The 20,870-nt window shown below is 38.9% G+C and overlaps 1 protein-coding gene across 1 annotated transcript in view; it reads left to right on the top strand.

Moving 5' to 3' along the window:
- The first annotated feature begins 4,109 nt into the window (after positions 1–4,109).
- TBC1D8B (TBC1 domain family member 8B) overlaps positions 4,110–20,870 on the top strand; it is a 66,414-nt gene continuing 49,653 nt past the window's right edge. The window contains exons 1-4 of the mRNA XM_037512128.2: positions 4,110–4,401; positions 17,600–17,710; positions 19,963–20,081; positions 20,564–20,789. Of these exons, the coding sequence (XP_037368025.1) occupies positions 4,272–4,401; positions 17,600–17,710; positions 19,963–20,081; positions 20,564–20,789 (586 nt within the window). The 5' untranslated portion in view covers positions 4,110–4,271. The remainder of the gene's footprint in view (positions 4,402–17,599; positions 17,711–19,962; positions 20,082–20,563; positions 20,790–20,870) is intronic.

Here is a 20,870-nt window from a genome sequence, read left to right as displayed (position 1 = left end):
GTAACAAAGTTCTGGGCTACATTCACCTTCAGAGATATATGTTCATTGTCCTCTACCTTAGAGCTAATTCAGTGAGAAGTTTGAAAAATATCTACTAGTTCTTAACCATTTTTCTACAGAAATATATGGCCTCATGAGTGTGAGATACTTATGTCCATTTTGATGGTTAGAGATTATTATATATAAAGTTAAGCATGGATAGTGGTGGTAATTCCTTCTCCAACTCAGCCACTGCCTTAGAAAACTAATGGACATGACCTGATATAAACTTTGAAAGAAAGCAATTCAAATATCTAAAATTCATTAAGGGCTTTTTTTTTTTTTTTAGAAGATAACTGTGTAGGTTTTTTTTTTTTCCAAAGATTTATTTTATTTATTTATACAAGCACTTGGTACAGTCAGAAGCGCGGGAGGGTGAGAGAATTCACCAGAGCCAGAGTGGGGAACAGAGCAGGCAGACTGACAAAGAAATACACTGCTGAGGGGAGCAGCGGGCAGCAGGAGAGGTCTGGGTGCCTTGTGGGACCCTCACCTGTGGCCGGGGATCGAACCGGCGCTGTAGAGGCTGCGGGCAGCTTCGCAACCCACCGCTCAACCGCTGCGCCACCAGGGGAGGCCCTGTGTAGGTCTTAATGGAAACATGATTAATCACAACCCATTTATTGAAGAGTTTGATTTTCAGAAGTCTTATTTGCTTTATATCAGTCCATCTAAAATTAATGTGCCTACAAATTACCTTGGAATCTTGTTAAAATGGACATTCTGATTTAGTAGGTCTGGAATGGAGTCTGAGAGTTTGATTTTCTAGCAATCCCCTGGGTGATGCAGATGTTGCTGGTCCAGGGTCTGCATTTTGAGTAGCAAAGCTTTTAAATGGCTCTCTTTCAGCAGCAAACCACCTGTTGTGAATTGCTTCTAAGCCTACCACAGGCTGAAGAGCATATACTAAGCTTGTGAAATTTGTTTCAAATAAGAAGCCAATGAAATCTTGAGCGACAGCCTCGGCTTTTTCATGGCACAGGGCTTGGAGTTGCTATTTGGGATTTCTGAGTACCTTTCATGTAGGCCTTTGGGGCTATGATTTTAAAGGCTGAGGCAGTTGGAAGACTGGCCTCTGAATAATGAGGTGTTGTCAACAAATATGCAGATATTTTGTGGATAAATAAGAATGGAGCAGACTGATGAGTTGGGAAGCTAGTATAATAGTATAACAAGAAAGTGATGTGAGGCTAGCCTGAAGCAATAATAGGAGGACGGGATGGACTTTTGAAAAAATAAGTGGAGAGGTGTCTTTATGAGACAGTGGAGGTGGTGAGAGAAGTTTAAAATTCCAAAGGATTTGGATTGAGCATCTTGGTAAACTATAAGACCTTCTAGAGGAATAACTAGGAAGAGAGGAATTTGGACAAACAAGTTTGACTTTCCGTATATAACTGAAAAATCTATAAAACGTATGCACAGACAGTATAGTGTCATGGCTTATGGTCCGAGAAATCTAAGTTCAAATTGTTATAGGACAGGGAGAGGGGCAGCCCAAACCCCGCAAACCTGCCTATTCTAAATGGGTTCTGCCATCCGCCGCATCAACACAAAACATATGAGACTTTAATGGGAAGGAACTTTAATAAAACTAGGAAACAATACAGGTAAGGCAAAGAGTCTAGTTCCTAAATCAAGAACCCAAAGTTACCCGTCCCCTCGTGGGTAAAAGTCCATCCAAATGGGATCGGCCCAGAACAAGGCCCCAAAGCCTGCCACAAGTCTAAAGCACCTTCCAGTGGGTACTCACAGAAAAGGGTCAGAAACAACCAGACAAGCCCGGAAGGAAAAGAGCAAAATCAATATTAAGATAAAAGCTGCCATTGTCACCTCCCCACGGGTCTCACCCACATCTGTGTCACCCAGTCCACGACCAAAAGACAAGCGCAGTTTCTTCACGTGTCTCCTGGCTCCATCCTGCTTCCTTCCTCAGTCTCTCCTGCAGCTTCTCCTCTTCCTGCTCAGCTCCCCCCTCCCTTGGGTGGGGCAGGGAACCTCCCCCTTTCCTGGGGACCACCCTGTTACAAAATCCCACATAGATTTATTTAGCTCTGTGATCTTAGACACGTAACTTAACTTCTCTGAGCTTCCTGTTTTTCATCTGTAAAATAAGGATTGTAAAAATATGCAAGCATATTATTGAGAATTAAATAATATGCACATATAGAGATATATGTATAGATATAGAAACCTCCGGTAGGTACCAGTAATAATATCCAAGGCAGTTTGTAATTCCAGTCCTCCATTCCTGGTTTTTTTTTTTTTTTTTCAGGAAAAAAAACCCAGTTATGTACAAAGGCTTGAAATGTAGTTTATGATCAAGCCAAAATTTTATATCACAGAGGTAGTCTTTTTTGAAAATATGTTTTCTTAATATAATCAGTGAATAATATTGTTTACTTAAGTAGAAGCTCTCTAAAATGTCCTGTTCTGAGGCAAAAGTGGGTTTCATTCTAAAACAGGGAGTAGATGAGTGTATCCAGATGGAGTTGTGAAGTAAAGAGGCAGAGGAACCATAAGATTCTGGACACTCCTTGACAAACTAACCTTTAAAGTTATTGGGAAAGAATGTGGTTTGATGAAGAAGGAAATGAAGGGGGGCGGTGGCAAAAAAAGAAAGACGGACGCCTCACATTTCTCTACGTTTGCTATATGTAGCACATGATCTTTCTCACCAGGAAGATAAGAAATTAACTTCCTGAGTGCACATCCATTCATACTGAGATGGATTTTTTTCAAGAACACATTGCAGTTTGGGCTCTGGGAGAATTCCCTCTCCTGAAAGCTATCTTAGGACTACTCATCGTCATTCAGTAGAAGAGAATTCGAAATTCATCCTTTTCTCGTCACCAAGAACAATCCTTGCTCATAGCACATGCCTGCTTTCCCTGAACTGACCCAAATCTTGGGAGGGTTAATCTGGAGATGCCCCTTCAAGGCAGTTCTTTGGCTCATTGACTTGGCGCCGGGGTGCGCCCCACCCCATTTCCCCCCCCCCCAGCCAAATGGCTTGAGGCTTCGTTTTCAAAATAGCTTGCCAATAGTCCCGCGTTTTTTGTACAAGCCTCCCAACTCCTTCCTTCCTATGCACCTGTTTTGTCTTTTAGCGCACTCTTCCGGACTTAGTTATCACAATAATAACGTCTCTTTAAAAATTCCTGACAGCGATGTCATGCAAATCACTGATTTCATTCACCTTAGTGTTTAAACAGCGTGTAACATTAACAAGGTCAAAGGAAATGAAGCCTGCCCTGAAAGGATTTTTTTTTTTCTTAAAGAGCTTTAAAAGGTTCCTGATGCTGAAAGGGAAAGTCGGACAAGATATTTTCCATGGCTGATTACAGTAGTTAAGTAAACAGATTGGGGCAGCGGTCGAGAAAAAGAGGGGCGCACGGCGTGAAAACTGTGTAGCTTTTGGAAATTATATAGTCTTCCTGAACGGGCAGAAAAAGCTTAATCTAAGGTAGATTTTGAATTCGACAAGGAATGGTAACAGAGTCCAGCTATTGTGTGACGTTGGATAAGTCACTTGATTGGTCTGTGCTTTAAAAAATAACTTATGTGCAAAACGGGGGATAAGAACTACCACGCAAGACTTCTGTAAGGATTACGTGAGATAATGTACCTAGTACCGCCTTAGCACAACGAAAGAGCTCAGTAAGTGTAGTAGCTTCTACTACTACTTCCCAGAATGGGCCGTCCCAAATTACGGAAATTTGTTTTCCGAAATTCCGGGAATTTTGTTTTTCACAGTTGAACGCCCTCGGCCCCAAAACCATGAGAAGAAGCAACCCTTTTATACCTGGAGCTCACTCGTTGGAACAAAAAAAAAACAGCTGTAAACTTTAGACAGGCAAAATACACCTCTTCGGTGGCGGGACCCGCTTTGAAAGCCCCCCCCTCCCCGCCCGTTTTCACCCCAGTGTTTTGTGGGAAGTGTAGTCCTGCCTTCCAGTTACGGGCGTACAGAGAAGCGGGTGGGAAACTACAACTCCCAGGAGGTGAAGAGCGGGACTATTTCCCCGGCGGGCGGTAGCGCTGTGGGAGGGAATTGGCAATCCTTCTGCCTACGTGGGAGAGAAGGGAGGGTTGGGGGAAGTGTGGAAAACCTGAACCTGAGCCGCTGCCGCCTGAAGATTCGGTGGGAGGAGAAGTGAAGGGAAGAGACGGGTGGAGGGGGAGGTGAGGAGGGCACCTGCGTCGCTGCGGCGGGCAGCACAAAGTTCTTCGCGATGTGGCTGAAGCCCGAGGAAGTGCTCCTGAAAAATGCGCTGAAGCTGTGGCTGATGGAAAGGTCCAACGACTACTTTGTGCTGCAGAGGCGTCGGGGCTATCAGGAGGAAGGCGGAGGGGGGCTCACAGGTAAGCGCCGGCCGCCCCCGCCCCCCGCGGCGCCGCGTTCACCGGCTCTAGAAAGGCGGCGGGGAGAACAGTTACTCGTCGCCACCCGCCGGCGATCCTCGCCCCGGGGCGGAGGGGCTGGGACTCGGCTCCCGCCACCACCTTTCCTTGGCGCTTGGCGACATCTGAGAATGCCTCTCGGGAGCAGCAGTGCCCTTGGGGTGGGACTGGGCGAGGGAGGGGGCCCTTTTGGGGGGCTTCGGAAGAATCCGAGGCCACCTTCCAGCCCTGTCGCCTCCCTTGGGGGAGGGGGCCGATGACAAGGGCGCGGCCTCGACGACGGGTCGCTTTTTGGCTGACCCGGGTCAGTTCGCACTTGTGGACTTAACTTTTTCACAAAACCCCTTGTGGGTATTTACCCCCTCTGGGGAGTAAGAGAGAAAGAGAGAGACAGAGAGAGAGAGACAGTGTGTGTCTGTGTCTTTTGGAGGGGTAGGTGAAGAGAAAGGGAGGAGCCCCGATCACATCCTGGGGGATAGACCTGGAAAGGGTGATTGGAAGCGGGGGGCGCGTCGGGGGAGGGCCATGGTTCGGCCTTGCCGCCCTCCCCCCCAACTTAGCATCTTTGATCGCGTCTCCAAGTTTTCAATACGTGCGGTCCCCAAAACGAGGCTATTTCGACGTTGTAAATTCCTCTCTCCCTCGAGTGTTTGGCGCTGCCCTTATTAAACGCAAGTCGAACGTTGCCCGCCTCACCCGTCGGGTCTTCATTTCTTTCATTTCCAAATCCTGGACTGTGCCTTGATTAAGTGTTGAAAGCCTCCAAAGTATTTTATTTTGAGAGTCCTCGCCTTGGGCAGGGGCATCCAAACTTTTGGACCTTTGCGGAGACAGCTCCTTTTCGTGACAAATTCTAGTTGAATGTTGGGGCCTTTGAAGTGGTGGCTTGGGCTTACTTAGGCGATGATGTAACAAGAAGGACGAAATCTGAAAACCTGCATTTTGGTCCCATCCTCATCTTATTTGTTGAGTGGCATTCGACAAATTATTCCATTTATTCAACCTTAAGCGCCTACTCTGTACCACCTGGAATGCTAAGAAAACGATTAAAATTGTGTTCCTGCCTTTGAAGCTCTCACAATTTGGAGCATGGGGAGAGGGTCGGTTAGGGGGAACCAACCAGTCAACCAGGAAAATTATAACCACTAACTGGTAAACCATGCAAATTATAATTAGAACCAAATGATGGAGGGTTTCGGCAGGCAAAGATTCCTAGAGGAGATGACATTGCTTTTCCTCTTCTGTAAAATGGTGTCTATCTCACAGTTGGGACGATAAAGTGAAAGATAACAGGTGCCAAATGAAAGCATGTTGTTAAGATGGTGATAATGTGTGCTGATATTTCTGTTTTCAAGCCACCCCAGGCTGGAGAGATTTCTGAGGTTCTATAGTACTTAAAAAAAAAAAATTGCAAGACCTACTCATTTTATCCAGCTTCTAAAAAGGTCCTCTTGAAAACATGGCAACAAAAATTGCCTCCCTAGACTTGACATTTTGTCATTTTCTGGTTTTTAAAAATTCGCAAATGTTACTTCGCAGAGGACTCCATTTAATAGATGCAAATATTTTGCAGTTTAAAATTTGAGAATCAATGTTCATAATTACTCTGTATAATAATTTACTCATTTGAGTCCACTGAGAACAGGTCAGAGTAGATATAAAATAGATCTTATTGCCTGTGTTACAGCATAATATTTTGGTTCTACATAATTTTACTTGACCAAAATTTTTGCCAAGAAATTTATCAAAGATGCGTATTTCAGTTTGTACAAGTATGTTTCTGAAAAATAATAGGTAAATAAAATTCTTGAGACCCATATCACTTTAATGTAGTATTAAATGGTTTTTTTCTTGTAAATTTTCCTTAATCATTTCTCTTTCTTCTGTTTGGTTTTTCACTTGACAGGCTTTCTCAAAGCATGGATCAATTGCACCATTTTCTTATCTCTGTCACACCCACTCCCATTTACTCCTCTCCATGTGTCTAGAATGAGATTTGTCTGAAAGTTTCTCAGGCATTGTGAATAGCTGTAGCCCCGTATTTGTACTCAGTTTCTGTCTCTGCATGGTTGTCTTGATGTAGTTTTGTACAGTGCGGGGTCCTTGGGTTCACTCTGGGAAAGGTTTCCCCAGAGCTCCTGTTTCAGCGACACGCGGCGAGTTCCCCAGGCGAGTTTGTCCACGAGACAGACGTCAGTCATATTTCAAGCAGGTTTATTAAGGAAAGGGAAAGGGAGAGCTTTGCTAAGAGAGGCCTGCCTGGTTGCAGGCGGGCTGGCTTGACAGGCCATAGGCAGGCAGGAGGCTGCCCTGAAGAGGAGAGAGTTGTTGAAAAGAGGCACCTGCATCGTTACAGGTGGGCAGTGGGAGTGCTGCCCCAAGCCTATGCAGAGACTGTACTGATAGTCCTTTTCTCTTTGGGAGGGGTCACTCCCCCGTGGAGTGGCCTGCTTTGTTGCTGATGTTGGGTAAGGGGCAAAACTAGAAAAGGACCAGAGATTCCAGGGTGGGCCCAATCTCAATCTCTTTCTCCTCTGGTCTGTGTTCCACTCCCTAGAGCAGTCTGATCCTGCTTGGGTCTCGTGCCTTGTGATAAGGCGTTGGTGCCTAAGGCTGCCTAATGGTCATGTTATTTCCCTCGACCCCCACCTCCTTCTGCGCGTCAGGTTTTAGTCCTGGGAGGCCTCCTTTCCAGGTTTTCTATTCTTGTCCTCCATCAGTCTTACCTGTGATACTGCCCACATACTTGAAATGATCATACTGTATTCTGTGTAAATTAAACAAAACGGATGAGGTAGGAGCAAAGACATATTTTTCAGGTTTGTTTGGTTCTTGTTCTGTCCAGAGCAAACGCCGGTGCTGATTTTCATGACTGCCCCATCACTTTATTCTTACTTAAAATCGTGGCGCAAAGAGCTTTGCTGTGCTTTACCACAGATCTGCATTTGGATTAGTTCTCATAGGAGTTTGTGTGCCAGCATAAACTTACCTTTGCCCATTTTGTTTGCTAAAACTAATGCTATATGCTACCCCTTCAAAGATTCATTTGTACGTTTTGTTTAATGAAGAAGAGCTAATGACCATGTAGAAATGGTAATAGTTGTACTTCCTTTAAAATTTCATTTCTTTGCCCTGTGAAAATTGGAAATAGCCACTAGCAATATAATGACTTTAGCTGTGGACTGGCTGTGGGCTTGAAGTTAGTTTTTTCCTAATCATGGAACTGGAGCAACAGAGAACCTAGGATGGTTATAGAAGGACTCTAGTTTGCAAGTTAGAATTTGCACATCCTTTTCTAAATTTCTAAACACTTGTAGTGAATATCTGGTAATGACTTACCATTTGCTTAACTTCGTTACTTAATTTTTGTGGTTCACAGTAGGGTGGACTATCCTGTGGAGATTTTTGTTTATACATAAGACTATTTTAGGGATAAAGTGATTGTCCTTCATTTAGAGAAGTAATTGACTTTTCTGGATTTTTGCAGTTATCTTACAGTTGTTCCTTATTCCTCCTAGTTGATAAAGGTAATGAGTTTTCTGTGGCACCTAAATTTAGCACCTGGTTTTATGTAATTAAAATAATTTATGCATGTTTGGCTTATTAAGCACAAATCAACAATTTCCTCAGCTTGGCAGATGAGAGCTAGTACAAGAGTGGAATTATGGCCCTTCATTCTATGAAGTACTCTAGAATGTGGGACTCAGGAAGATCTGCCAACCAGGAAGCTTTCATTTACATAGTTTGTTGAGAGTATTTTACTCTTGAATTTTCCATATGTAAACAGTGTAAGCAGGCTCTTGAGTGTTGGATTGATAATCTCCCTCACTTGGCCTTATATTGGTGATGTAAACAAGATTAAGAAATTAACCTTATTGGGCCTCCCTGGTGGCGCAAGGGGTTAGGAATGCAGCCACTTCAGTGTGAGTTCGATCCCTGGCCAGGGAGCTACCCACATGGCGTAGCAGACCTCTCCTGACTTGTCCGCTGCTCCCCTCAGCAGTGTATTTCAGTCAGTCTGCCTGTTCTGTTCCCCACTCTGTCTCTGGTGAATCCTCTCACACACACCCCTCACCTCTGGCCTGTACCCCAGTTCTTGTATGAATAAATAAATAAAAATAAAAAAAGAAATTAAACTTATTAAAATGAAGGCGTTTGAGACATTCTGTTTCCTTATCTCCTCTTTCATTTTGGCACTTTAACTTTGAAATGAAATCATCCTTAAAAACTAGAACATGATAATGTTTTAAATAAGCTTTCCGTTTCAAGATGTTTTATGATATTTATATAAACGTAACAAATCACTGTGTAGATGACTTAAGATCCTCAGTCCTCAAGAGTTAAGTTCAAGTAATGGCGTGGGTTGTTTGTTGTTGTTGTTCAGGTATTAGAGATTTATAGTGTAAATAGGAAAATTATACTTGCTATCAAGTAGATTTCACTTCAATGGGGAAAAAGACTGAAAATTAATGATACTGTTCATCATTTTTTAAAACATCCTTCAAAGCCTTTCTTTTTCACTCAAAGATTAATGATAATTTTAATTTGATTTCACATGGATCAAAAGGTTCCAGTGAAGGAGGAAGGGAGTACAGTGTGATTTGCCCTCCTCAGGAGTCACCCTGTGGAATTTCCTTTTTAATACAAGCCAACATCCACAAATACATGAATTCTAGTTGCCCCATCAACCCTTTTCCTTTATTTTCCCTGATTCTTTAATATTGTTATATCTCTATTCAACTGTAGTTATTTTATAAAGACTTCATTTCCTCATCTGTAAAATGGGAACAAAACCTCCCTACCTTATGGCATTGTTATGTAGGTCGTGAATTTTGACACAGGTGAATAGCTATATAAACATTTGATAATCGTTTATTAATGGAGTAAGATGTTAAGTGCTGATTTCTGTGCTTGAAGATCAAAAGGGACAATTTTCCCTAGTAATTACTTGTACCATTTTCCCTAGTAACCACTTTTTCCATGTTGTATATAAAAATGTATTTGAAGTAGTAACATTAAATATGTCCAGTATGTACCTAGGAGTGGAATTGCTGGATCATATGGAAGCTCTATCTTTAGCAGGTTGAGGAATCTCCACACAGCTCTCCATAGTGGTTGGACCAGTTTGCACTCCCACCAACAGTGCAGGAGAGTTCCTTTTTCTCCACATCCTCGCCAACATTTGTTGTTGCTAGTTTTTTTAATATGTGCCATTCTCACTGGGGTAAGATTGTATCTCATTGTAGTTTTGATTTGCATTTCCCTGATTACAATTGATGCTGAATATTTTTTCATATGCCTGTTGGCCATTTGCATTTTCTCTTTGGAGAAGTTCGTTTTTAGCTCATGCAATTTGCAGCAACATGGATGGAGCTGGAAGGGATCATGCTCAGCAAAATAAGCCAGAAAGAAAAAGAAAAATACTGCATGGTCTCACTCATAGCAGGAATTTAGAAAACCTAAATAAGGGACCAGGAAAAAGACTAATTATAATAAAGTAAAAATAAAAATCAACAAGCAACTATAAACCAGATACACACTGAGCGGGGGGAGAAGGGGTTAGGGTCAAAATAAGGGGGGTGGAAATTGTATGGGGAATATAACCAAGATGAAAATGCATACATTGTGCAAAAATGAAAAATAATGGCCCTCCCCGGTGGCGCAGCGGTTGAGCGCTGGGTTGCTGGTGATAACAGCAGTGAACATAACAAAATTCCTATTCTCATGGGACTAATATTGTAGTTCAGCAATATAAATATGCAGTATGGCTGGTGGTGATAATAAAAAGGAAAATGAAAAAAGGTGTAGTAATGGAGAGGGGAGGAGGTTGGTATTTTAGATAAATTTGGTCTGGGAAGTTCTCTTTAAAGTAATCTATTAACCAGAGGGACTAGATTACATGAACCAAGAAACTATTTGGGTAAAAAGGAATATAGAAAATTCTAGGAATTTGCTGTGAAGGGAAGCAGAGAAGGGATTGGTAGCTGGCCACTATCCTGGGTGTTGGATATACAGTGGTCAATAAAACAGAAATAGTTCCTACCCTCACAGAGTTTATAATCTGGTGATATAGACAGATAATAAGTAAGTGAACATATAATTATTGCATTAGGCATGCAGGAGAGGTCTGCTGTGCCATGTGGGTTGCTCCCTGGCCAGCCAGGAATGGGGAATCGAACTCATGCTGTAGTGGCTGGAAGTAACTTGATAGTGCCACTTTTAACCCCTGTGCCACCAGGGAGGCCCAAGAAGTGAGGTTTTAAAATGAAGGATAATCCCATTTTTTAATTTTTATCATTATATTAGTTGTCCTCTTTTTCAAAAAATAACCACTATAATGGCCAGCTTTGGTTTATCTAAATAATGTTTTTAAAGTACTATACTATGTACCAGTTTATTCATTTGCTGTCACACTTGCTTGTTGCTTTGCACTGAGAAGCCAGTTGTGTTTTCTATAATTCTCTGAGGATTACTTTGTATATTGATGGATAAAGTTTAAGGGGCTATAAAGACGGTAACGAAGACGGTAACAAGTCTCATATTCCTCTGTTTTAATCTTTAGAAATGTAGGTAGGTTTGAGTGATAATTCATGTGTTCTTTTTTCCCACATGACATTTGTAGCCACAGTTACTTCCCTTAAAAATCTAAATCCTTTAATGAGCAAAGCTTTCAGTTATGGAAGGAAACAAGTGTGTACTATATACAACCAGTTTTCCAGAAAATGTCTTTAAAAGAATACAGGGAAAGAGGAAGGAGAACATTTTTAGGAAGAATTATTTTTATTAACTGTTTTGCAAAGCTCTTAGTGTAAAGTTGGCAGCTTTCAAAATGCCAGCTGTGGCTATTGGATTTTTCTAAAATAAGCATTCACAGTCCTGTTTTAAGGACTTAGACCTGGTAGCAATAGAATCAGGAAAACCAACAACCTCTACTGAGAACACTTATTTTCTCTTACATGGATGTATTTCTTACACAGTGTGTTGGCAGTTTACTAATTGGTTTGTTGATTAACATTTAATGAATATGAGAATTATAAAAATTTCAATAAAAGTATTTTTTTGACTTTGTAAGTATGAAAATTTATGGCAAGATACAGAATCTGCTATAAGCTTTAGCAGTCCTTCCTATGACCAAAACTTATAATTGATTATGTTGCTTAGAATGCAAATAAATCTCATTTGTAATTAGAAAGTCCATTTAAATGACTCTTCTGTAGCTAGAGCAGTATTGCCTTACACAGTGCCCTCAGTCTGGTTACAAGCAGAAGGAACCACTTGTCAAACTGAAGTGTACTAAACTAGCACACTAATCATCTTAAAGAGGTGGCTGTTTTATAATGGCCTCTTCTCCAACACTCAGTCCCTAGTCCTCCCTGTTCATGATTGTCAATGTCCTAATACAAAAAAAGAAATGCTTACCAAATTCACAGGTGTCTAAAAATTGAAAGGAACCATCAATCAGTGTTCTCATCTCTAGGTGCACATTAAACTGAGAAACTAAATGGATAGTAAAAGTAAAACTAAATGACACTGGAATATTTCTGAGTGAAATGATATGATGTTTGGGCTTTACCTGAAGTACTCTAGGAAGGATAAAGGAAAGAAGAATGACAAAAGTGTTGATAATTGTTGAAGTGAGGTGATGGTACATAAAAGCTTCAGTATATTAGGCTGTCTTTTAAATATATGTTTGAAAATACAAAGTTAGGGTAAAAATAGGATATCCAGGTCCTACCCCAGATCAATTAAATTAGAACCTCTGGGCTTTAGTTTCAAAACTTAAGTAGTTTCTAAACTCCAAGTGATTCCAATTTGCAGTTTTGGTTAAGAATCATTTTCATGTTTTTAAAACCAAGATTCAGAATGCTCTAGATAAGTTAGAATGCTTAGTTGAAATAGTGAAATACAGTTTAACATGAGTAAATGTAAACTGCGTTTATATATTTTTAGAAATCAACTAAGCAGACACAGATGCCTAGGTTGGTGCTTATATTTGTGAAAAGAATAAAAGCTAGTGGATCACAGACTTAGTATGATAATATGATGTAATGGTTAAGAAAGCTAGTATGATCTTTAGAATGCATTAACTGCAGAACTCACAAATGTAAAGAACCTACATTTCTTCAGACCATACCTGGTATTCAAGTTTGAATGACAAATTTTATGAGACTTTCAAATAGGTATGTTAAGAGAATGGTGGAGGAAATAAGAGGCCCAGACAGGCTCATATAACAGTTAAAAGAACTAGGTATATTTAAGCTATAAGAGTAAGCAAGAAGAAACAAAAGATAGCTGTAATCATAATATTTGAAGATCCATTATGTTGAATAGGGTATATGTTTTGTGTTGCCTCAGAGTTGCAAGGAAGTAGCATTTTATTTATCCTAAGAAAGACCTTTTTTTTTAAAAAAAAAATATTTATGCATACAAGAACTGGGGTACAGGCCAGAGGTGTGGGGGGTAGAAGGATTCACCAGAGATAGAGGGGGGAACAGAACAGGCAGATCTACTGAAATATACTGTTGAGGGGAGCAGCGGGTGAGACAGAAGTCTGCTGCGCCATGTGGGTAGCTCCCTGGCCGGGGATCAAACTGCTGCAGTGGCTGCGGATAGCTTCATAGTCTGTGTCTTAACCTCTTGTACCACCAGGAAGGCCCAGAAAAACCTTTTTATTTTTATTTAGTGTATAAGAAATAGTTTCATTTTCTATATTAAAGGTTAAAAAATATTTACTCCAAAAAGTTCAGAAAAGGGCCTCCCTGGTGGCACAAAGGGTTAAGACACAACCTATGAAGCTGTCGGCAGCCACTGCAGCAGGACTTCGATCCCCGGCCAAGGAGCTACCCATATGGCACTTTAGACCTCTCCTGAATCCTCTGCTGCTCCCCTCAGCAGTATATTTCAGTCAATCTGCCTGTTCTGTTCCCCCCTCTGTTGAATTCCCTTACCTCCCCACCCCCGTACCTCTGGCCTGTGCTCCAGTTCTTGTATGCATAAATAAATAAATCTTTAAAAAGTTCAGAAAATATGTATAGGTATAAAGAAGAAAATAATGATCACTCATCACCCCTCTGCCCAAAGATAACTACACTAATCACGATTGGCAACATCATTTATAGGGCTCAGTGCAAATTCCCCTCTTCCTCTGGTAGCCTCAGTTCTACAGTCAGATTTCTAGGGTTTGTTACTGGTTTGGTTTTATTTGACCCTTTGTTTTATTTCTCCATATTCCACATATAGGGGACACCATCCTGTCTTTGTCTTAATGATAATGATAAAAACAACTGATTCAATGCTAGTTAGTGATGTCTCTTCCTAAGGTACTTAAGTTAGAAAGCTAACACGGATCATGTAATATCTAAAAGATAATGTATTTACTGTATAATACTAGTTTTAATAATCTGTACAAGAGCATCAAGGTGACTAATAAAATTTGATATTTGCAGTCCTAAAGAAAATTAAGGTTTCAAAATGATGAGAGCAGAGCATTAAACCAAGCACAGGGGTCTTTCTGAGCGTGGGACCCTATGCACAGCTCACAGTCCCATGAAACCAGCCCTGACTACATTTGTACATATAAATCCTTTCATATTTTAGAAAGATCTTTCTAATTGACAGAAATTCCCACCAATGTGCTTGCCTTGGAAGAATTAAACTTTCTGGAGTTACATAGGGAAAAGCTAGGCTTTCTGTCAAGGATACTATAAATGAATGTGCTGGAGATTGTGCAACATGACCTGTTCGAATGTTTTCCAGTGGTGCGCTATCTATTCAAAAAGAATGGGTTTCTGAACAATAATCATTATCTGCAAATTGCCTGTTTCTTTAACGTCATAGAACCTTGATTTTTTTTATTTTGCTGTGCTATTTAATAAGTATTTCACATCAATTATGGCCATGAATTTCCTTAAAATGTTTAGTGTTACACATATGGCAGGATGCTGCCAAAACTCCACAGATCTTTACCAGAGTCGGGGACAATGATACTCACTTTCAGATATTCAAAGGATGATATTTTTAAATATCTTCTTGATATTTATAATCTTTTGTTATGCAGCTGACAGATGGTATACATTATCTTCCTAATTTAGTAGAACTATAGGACCTTCCATGTGTAGGCTGATTCATGACCTTGGATGTTTAAGTTGTCAGATGATAAACTCTGATGTGTATGTAAAGGAAGCCAATGTTTTCTGCCTATTTTCTTGTGCTTTTAGAAACCAGACATTGACACATATTAATTCCTGAATGATTTGCAGGGACTTGATGGTGATTAAAGTTTAATGAACTGGGAGAGTTCCCCAAATGACTAGAAATGTATTCTAGCAAGCTTCCAAATTATTTGTTGCATAGTTTTAAACTAACTGCCTAATTTTATGCACTTAAGAATATTGAACAATTTCCTTCCTACATAGTGTAAGACACTTAAAATCTTGTTAATATTTCTGCTAAAAAAGGGCCTTTTTGTGGTGTTTACCACTTTGTCCCCAGGCTCAAAATTCTCTATCAGAGAATTGTTATTAATAACTCAGTAATTGTTATATGTGGCCTTTCCTTTTTGCATCTGCACATGTACATATTCCTACTGTTATTTTTCAGCTGAGCCAGAACTTTCTTTACTTATTTATTTGTTCTTTCTTCCATTTTTTCCAATACTTTTTCCAGTGTATATAAATAAGGAAAGAGGATTTGAGCTAGTTTTATTTAAACTGTAATAAAAGTGAAATAAAGATTTTCCTCTCAAATTTTTAATATACTTCTTTTTGGGAACTTCTTTTTAGAATTTAAGTTGCCAAAACAGTTTTGCTTAATAAATGTTTTTATTTCAAATTATAATTCCTTTATTTTGATAGCTTATTATTACTAGATGTATACTTATATACGGAAATATTCATATACTGGTTTGTATTTTTTCAACCCGAAGGTTGTTCTCTGTTGGTTGTCTTTCACTACCACCCTTTTATCTTTCTTTTGAGTGTTTTCAAGCTTCCAATTTTTCCATATTCTGAATAATTTCAGTTGCATTGCTCTGAAGAATATATCTGCATATATTTATCTCCCACTTCCCTTATCTTTGACCACCTCCCACTTTTCTGCCTTCACCCTCCATCTCTTAGCCAGATCTCTTAATTTCTCAGTCACCTCCTCATACTAAAAATGATAGAATTTTTTTTCCTCTTATCCCCAAACCCTCCAGTAATTCCCTCATTATTAATTGAAACATAATCACTTCCTTTGCTGCTGCTCATTCCCATTCTCTTTTCCCTATTACCTTCTCTTTCATAGTATTTGTCTGGTTTTTCTTGTTTCTTCTGTGTCTTAAAATCTTTGATTCATATCCTAGCGTTTTTCTTACCAGATAACTTCTTTTCTCTGTAGTCTGCACTTGTTGCCACTGTCAAAATCTTCTTTCTTGATACTTTAGCAATCTGACAGAGGACTTTGATATTAGGCAATATTTACCTTTTTTTTTTTTACATATATATATTTTATATATTACTATATCCACTCTCCTACCCCTTTTTCTTTCAGCTGAGCAAATTTTTATTTGTCTATTTGTTCTATCTCCTACTCTTCTAATTCACATCCTGTGTTTATGAAAACTTCCTTCCTCTCATCTGCCAGCCTCCTCGTATTCTCATTCTAAACTTGCTGGAAATCTATAGGAAATAGCCAAAAGCCTGTTTTATAATTGATTTAATTTTTTCTCAAAAACCTGTTTGCTAAATTATTTTTTAAAAGATTTATTTATGCATGCAAGAGCTGGGGTACAGGCCAGAGATGCGGTGGGTGAGAGGATTCACCAGAGATAGAGTGGGAAGCAGGACAGGCAGATCGACTGAAATACACTGCTGAGGGGAGCAGTGGGGCAAGGCAGGAGAGGTCTGCTGCGCCATGTGGGTCATCTGCCTGGCTGGGGATTGAACTTGTGCTGCAGTGGCTGCAGATAGATTCATAGTGTTTTGTCTTAACCCCTTGTGCCACCAGGGAGGCCCCTGTTTGCTAAATTAAAGGGATATGTCTCATAAAACAAAACTAATACTCAGCCAATCAAAGGTTCCAGAAAAGGTAGATTTCAGCCAGCCTATTGATGCAGTTAAGTCAACAAAATTTGCTCCTATATTATACCCAACAATATATTAAAAAGTTAGGATTATAAATCCAGGGGTAGAGGACATGGTTGTTGTCCTCAGAGAGCTAATAGTCTAGATAAGGAGATAAGATTAATATATGTGAAGCACTTAGAAAGTATTTGTAATAACTAGCCTAATAATCAAATTATTAAACTGGGTAGTAAGTGCTATAAGTATTCAGAGAAAAAGGGAAGGCATTGCTTGGGGTTGCCAGTGAGGATTTCATGTGGTAAATGGGTTTTGAAGAAAATTTGGATAGAAGTTGGATAGAAAATGGAATTAGAATTTATATTAACTGGACTGGGCTCTAAGATTTGCATTAGCACTTCTAGGTAAAAAGAGAATAATTGCTTAGCAAAGACATGAGGGGAGAAATTAGTTGGTTGTTTAAGAAAACAGTAAACCTTGTTCTACAGAGAAATAAGAAATACAATCAAATAGATAATTGATCAAAAGTCTTGGATTCCAAATTGAGGAATTAAGAATTAATTGTTAAAAAGAAAATCCCTTTACCTTAGCACTTAAGATTATATCGTGCTTAAATATGTAATATTTTTTGTAATCATGTATTAGCTAACATTGCATGTTTTACTATGTATTAAGTGTTGTACATGTAATAATAGCTCATTTCATCTTTACAACAGCCCTTTGTCAGAAGTTCTGATTTAGCCCCCTTATATTACAAAAGAGGATGAAGAAAAGATTAATTGTTGGTTCAGGAAGGATTATAGATTATTAGGGTTTTTAAAAATCCCTTGGTGTTACAGAGCTGAAGTATATATTCCAGCCGTGTTGATTCTGATTTTAGTAGTGCTACTGCTGTATGCCACCCTTTCATCACCTTGCTCAAACTTATACAAGTAAGTGACAGAGCCAGAGTGCAAGCCCAGTTATTTTTAAAGAAAAATCTCAGTCAGAAAACTTTGGGATAGAAATTTTTTAAAATAAATTTATTCATTGTTTGCCATATGCAGTGATACTGATTTTATCTCTTGTAATATTTATGTTCTTATTTTTTACAATAGGGCTTCTGGTTGGGACTCTTGATTCAGTCTTCGACTCCACTGCTAAAGTAGCTCCATTTCGCATCCTACACCAGACACCAGATTCTCAAGTTTACCTGTCAATTGCATGTGGTAAGTATGATTTTTAAAGCATATAGTTCAAGTAAATAAGGATACTAATAAGTTGAATAAATTTGCTTATATTCCCAAGTTGTTTTGAGAGTTACACATTGCTTAATGTGCAACTTTACTCTGAGAGAATAGCAAGCTAATTGTTTGTTCAGGAAGGATTATAGATTATTATGGTTTTTAAAAATCCCTTGCTATGAGAGAGCTGAAGCATATATTCCAGCAGTGTTGACTCTGATTTTGGTAGTGCTACTGCTGAGTGACTCCTTTTCATCAACTACTTGTACTTCTGCCAACTGCTGATAAGGGGAACTTCATGAAATACTTTGTAACTGAGATGAGGAAAATCAAATTCAGAAGTTAAAAGTTGCCCCCCAAGGAAGTATAAACCTGAGAAATTGAATCATTTTTTATGTACCTATTTTCTCACAGGAGGCATTGTACCCTTGAAATATGAAGGGTTATCTTATGAATAATGAATATTCATTCATGCTGGGGCAGTTGAAATACTTCCATACAAATATACTGGATAAAGAAAGAATTGGGATTGTTCTTCCTAACAAAGCAATTCAAGATTAAAAAAAAAAAAACACAGTGACAGTTTATTACTTCTTTTATGATGCCATATGATGTTAGTCTAAATTAGAATGCTAGATTTCTGGCCTTTTTAATATTGAAAGACTGTCTTTCTTTTTCTCTAGTCTCTCTTTCTTGTCACGTAGATATACTTTTTTAAAATGCATGTAAATTTTTGCACAGTTCATATGTGCAAACATAGAGCATTCAATTAATTTTTAAAGATGTGTGGCTTTTTTTCCCTATCTTTCTCTGAATTTCTCTTATGTTGCCAGTGAGCGTTTTCTCTTCGCTTTCTTAAGTTGAATGCCATTTTAACTATATGAAGAAGACATTACATCTGCTGACATGGTGAGACTTCTGTCACCTCAACTCTAAGTCTGGGTGGTAGAAATTATTTAGAAAAAATGTCATTTCCACCTTAAAAAATAAGATTACATAACTTATTCCCCCAAATTAACCTGATACAGAAATACAGTGGGTATCTACTAAATAAAGCTTCTTTATCTCTTAAGGACCAAAATATAGGCCTTAATTTTTCCCCATGACTTTTAGTGCCATTCATTAAACATAGTTACTACATTTGGTATGTGACACAAGTATGACTTTAGTAACACGAATACAGTTCTAATTGAATTGTACGGAGTAGTCAATTCTGCAGTGTCAATAAAATTTTTAATGTGTCACTCTCTGTGTATCATAAAATATACTAAGTAGCCAAGATATTTCTTTTGAGTGAGATTTATATAACCCACAATACTGAAGAGATCTTAAAGATTATGTGGGCTATAAGAGGATATTCATAGATATTGAAATGATGTTCTTTAAACCGAAGAAACCCAAAGCTAACTGTAATATTTAATGAGCCATCTAACATTGATTCAGCAAGTCACATGGATTTAACCTTGCTACAGGGTTTCTTACCTTTTTCATGAAATTTCCATAAGTTTACCAGGCCTTTTAATTAATGGGGTGACTCTGAACAAAGACTTTGTACCTTCTGACATAAGAAGTCCACATTTGGGGCCTCCCTGGTGGTGCAAGGGGCTAAGATGCAACTATGAAGCTGTCTGCAGCCAATGCAGCACGGGTTCGATCCCCAGTCAGGGAGGTGACCCACATGGCGAAGCAGACCCCTCCTGTCTTGCCCGCTGCTCACCTCAGCAGTGTATTTCAGTGTGGATCTGCCTTATATGCATAAAGTAAATAAATCTTTGAAAAAAGTCCACATTTGTACAATGTGCATTGGATTGTCATGCTAATGCTCTTTTCAGTCACACAGATTGTAGGCATAGTACTAACAGTATTATCTAAAGGCCAAGAATTAAATTATGTATATGTTTCTTCTGGCATTCTATATATTCTCTTAAAAAGATACAGGTTGCTGTAGGCACCAGTTATAGGCAACTTGTTGCCAGGATTTTCTCTTTCCTCATAAGTTGTATTTACTTTTTTCTGTTTTCATTAAATGTATTCTTTCTATTTATAGTGAAAAATAGTGTTAATGCACACATACAGGGATGAAGTAGAGAATAAATGTATTGCCTTCATCCTTTATGACCATAATTTTTGAAAATGAACAAGCATCATTTTTATTTTTAAACTAAGCTTGTATATGTCAAAAGCAGTTTTATTGTGGTGTTTTCCCTGAGTCTTTGGTCTCTTGCATTATTGATCAGGAGCCAACAGAGAAGAAATAAACAAACATTGGGATTGGTTGGAACAAAATATCATGAAGACATTATCTGTGTTTGATTCAAATGAAGATATTACTAATTTTGTACAAGGAAAGATAAGAGTAAGTGTATGGATATATTTTGTAGATAAAACACTAAAATATTTCTTTTACCCTCTTATATAACAACCAAAGGCTGCATGAAAGGTCACTGTTTCACTAACAACTGTCAGAATCAGTGCTAAAGAAAATTACAAAATCAGTAGTTTGTTTTGGTGCCCTTGTGAGTACTCTGGGGATATTTTCATATTAGTATTTTCGAACTCAGTATCTCTTGAGTTTGGAATTTGAATGAACCCTTTGCTCAATCAAAAGAATGTATGTAGCATCTATATTTGTTGTAGCTCCTAATAAAGTATTAGAAATACCTGATTACAAAATTGAAGGAAATCTCACTCTTGTCTTAAGGATGTCAGTACTCACATGTACATATGATATACACAATTGTAATCAATGAACTGTTTAAATAGCTGAGATAGTAGGTAATTTTGAGCATTTCCTAGTAGGTAATGATTAATTTTCAGAAAATATTTTATCTCATTTAGGGATTAATTGCTGAAGAGGGAAAACAGTCTTTTGCAAAAGAAGATGATCCTGAGAAATTTCGAGAAACCCTTCTGAAATTTGAAAAATGTTTTGGTTTACCGGAGCAGGAGAAGCTAGTCACCTATTACTCATGCAGTTACTGGAAAGGACGGGTTCCTTGTCAGGGTTGGCTCTATCTTAGCACCAACTTTCTGAGCTTCTATTCTTTTTTGTTGGGATCAGAAAGTAAGTGGTTTCTATTGCTTGTCATGATTTTGACTTGCTAACTGACCAATCAATACTGTGGTAATATTTGGCTGCATATAG

Source organism: Talpa occidentalis, unplaced genomic scaffold, assembly GCF_014898055.3.
Source record: "Talpa occidentalis isolate TD23 unplaced genomic scaffold, MPIMG_talOcc4v2.1 talOcc4.15, whole genome shotgun sequence".
NCBI lineage: Eukaryota > Metazoa > Chordata > Mammalia > Eulipotyphla > Talpidae > Talpa > Talpa occidentalis.
The sequence above is the reverse complement of the archived record's forward strand: the minus strand, read 5'-3'. Positions and strand labels throughout refer to the sequence as shown.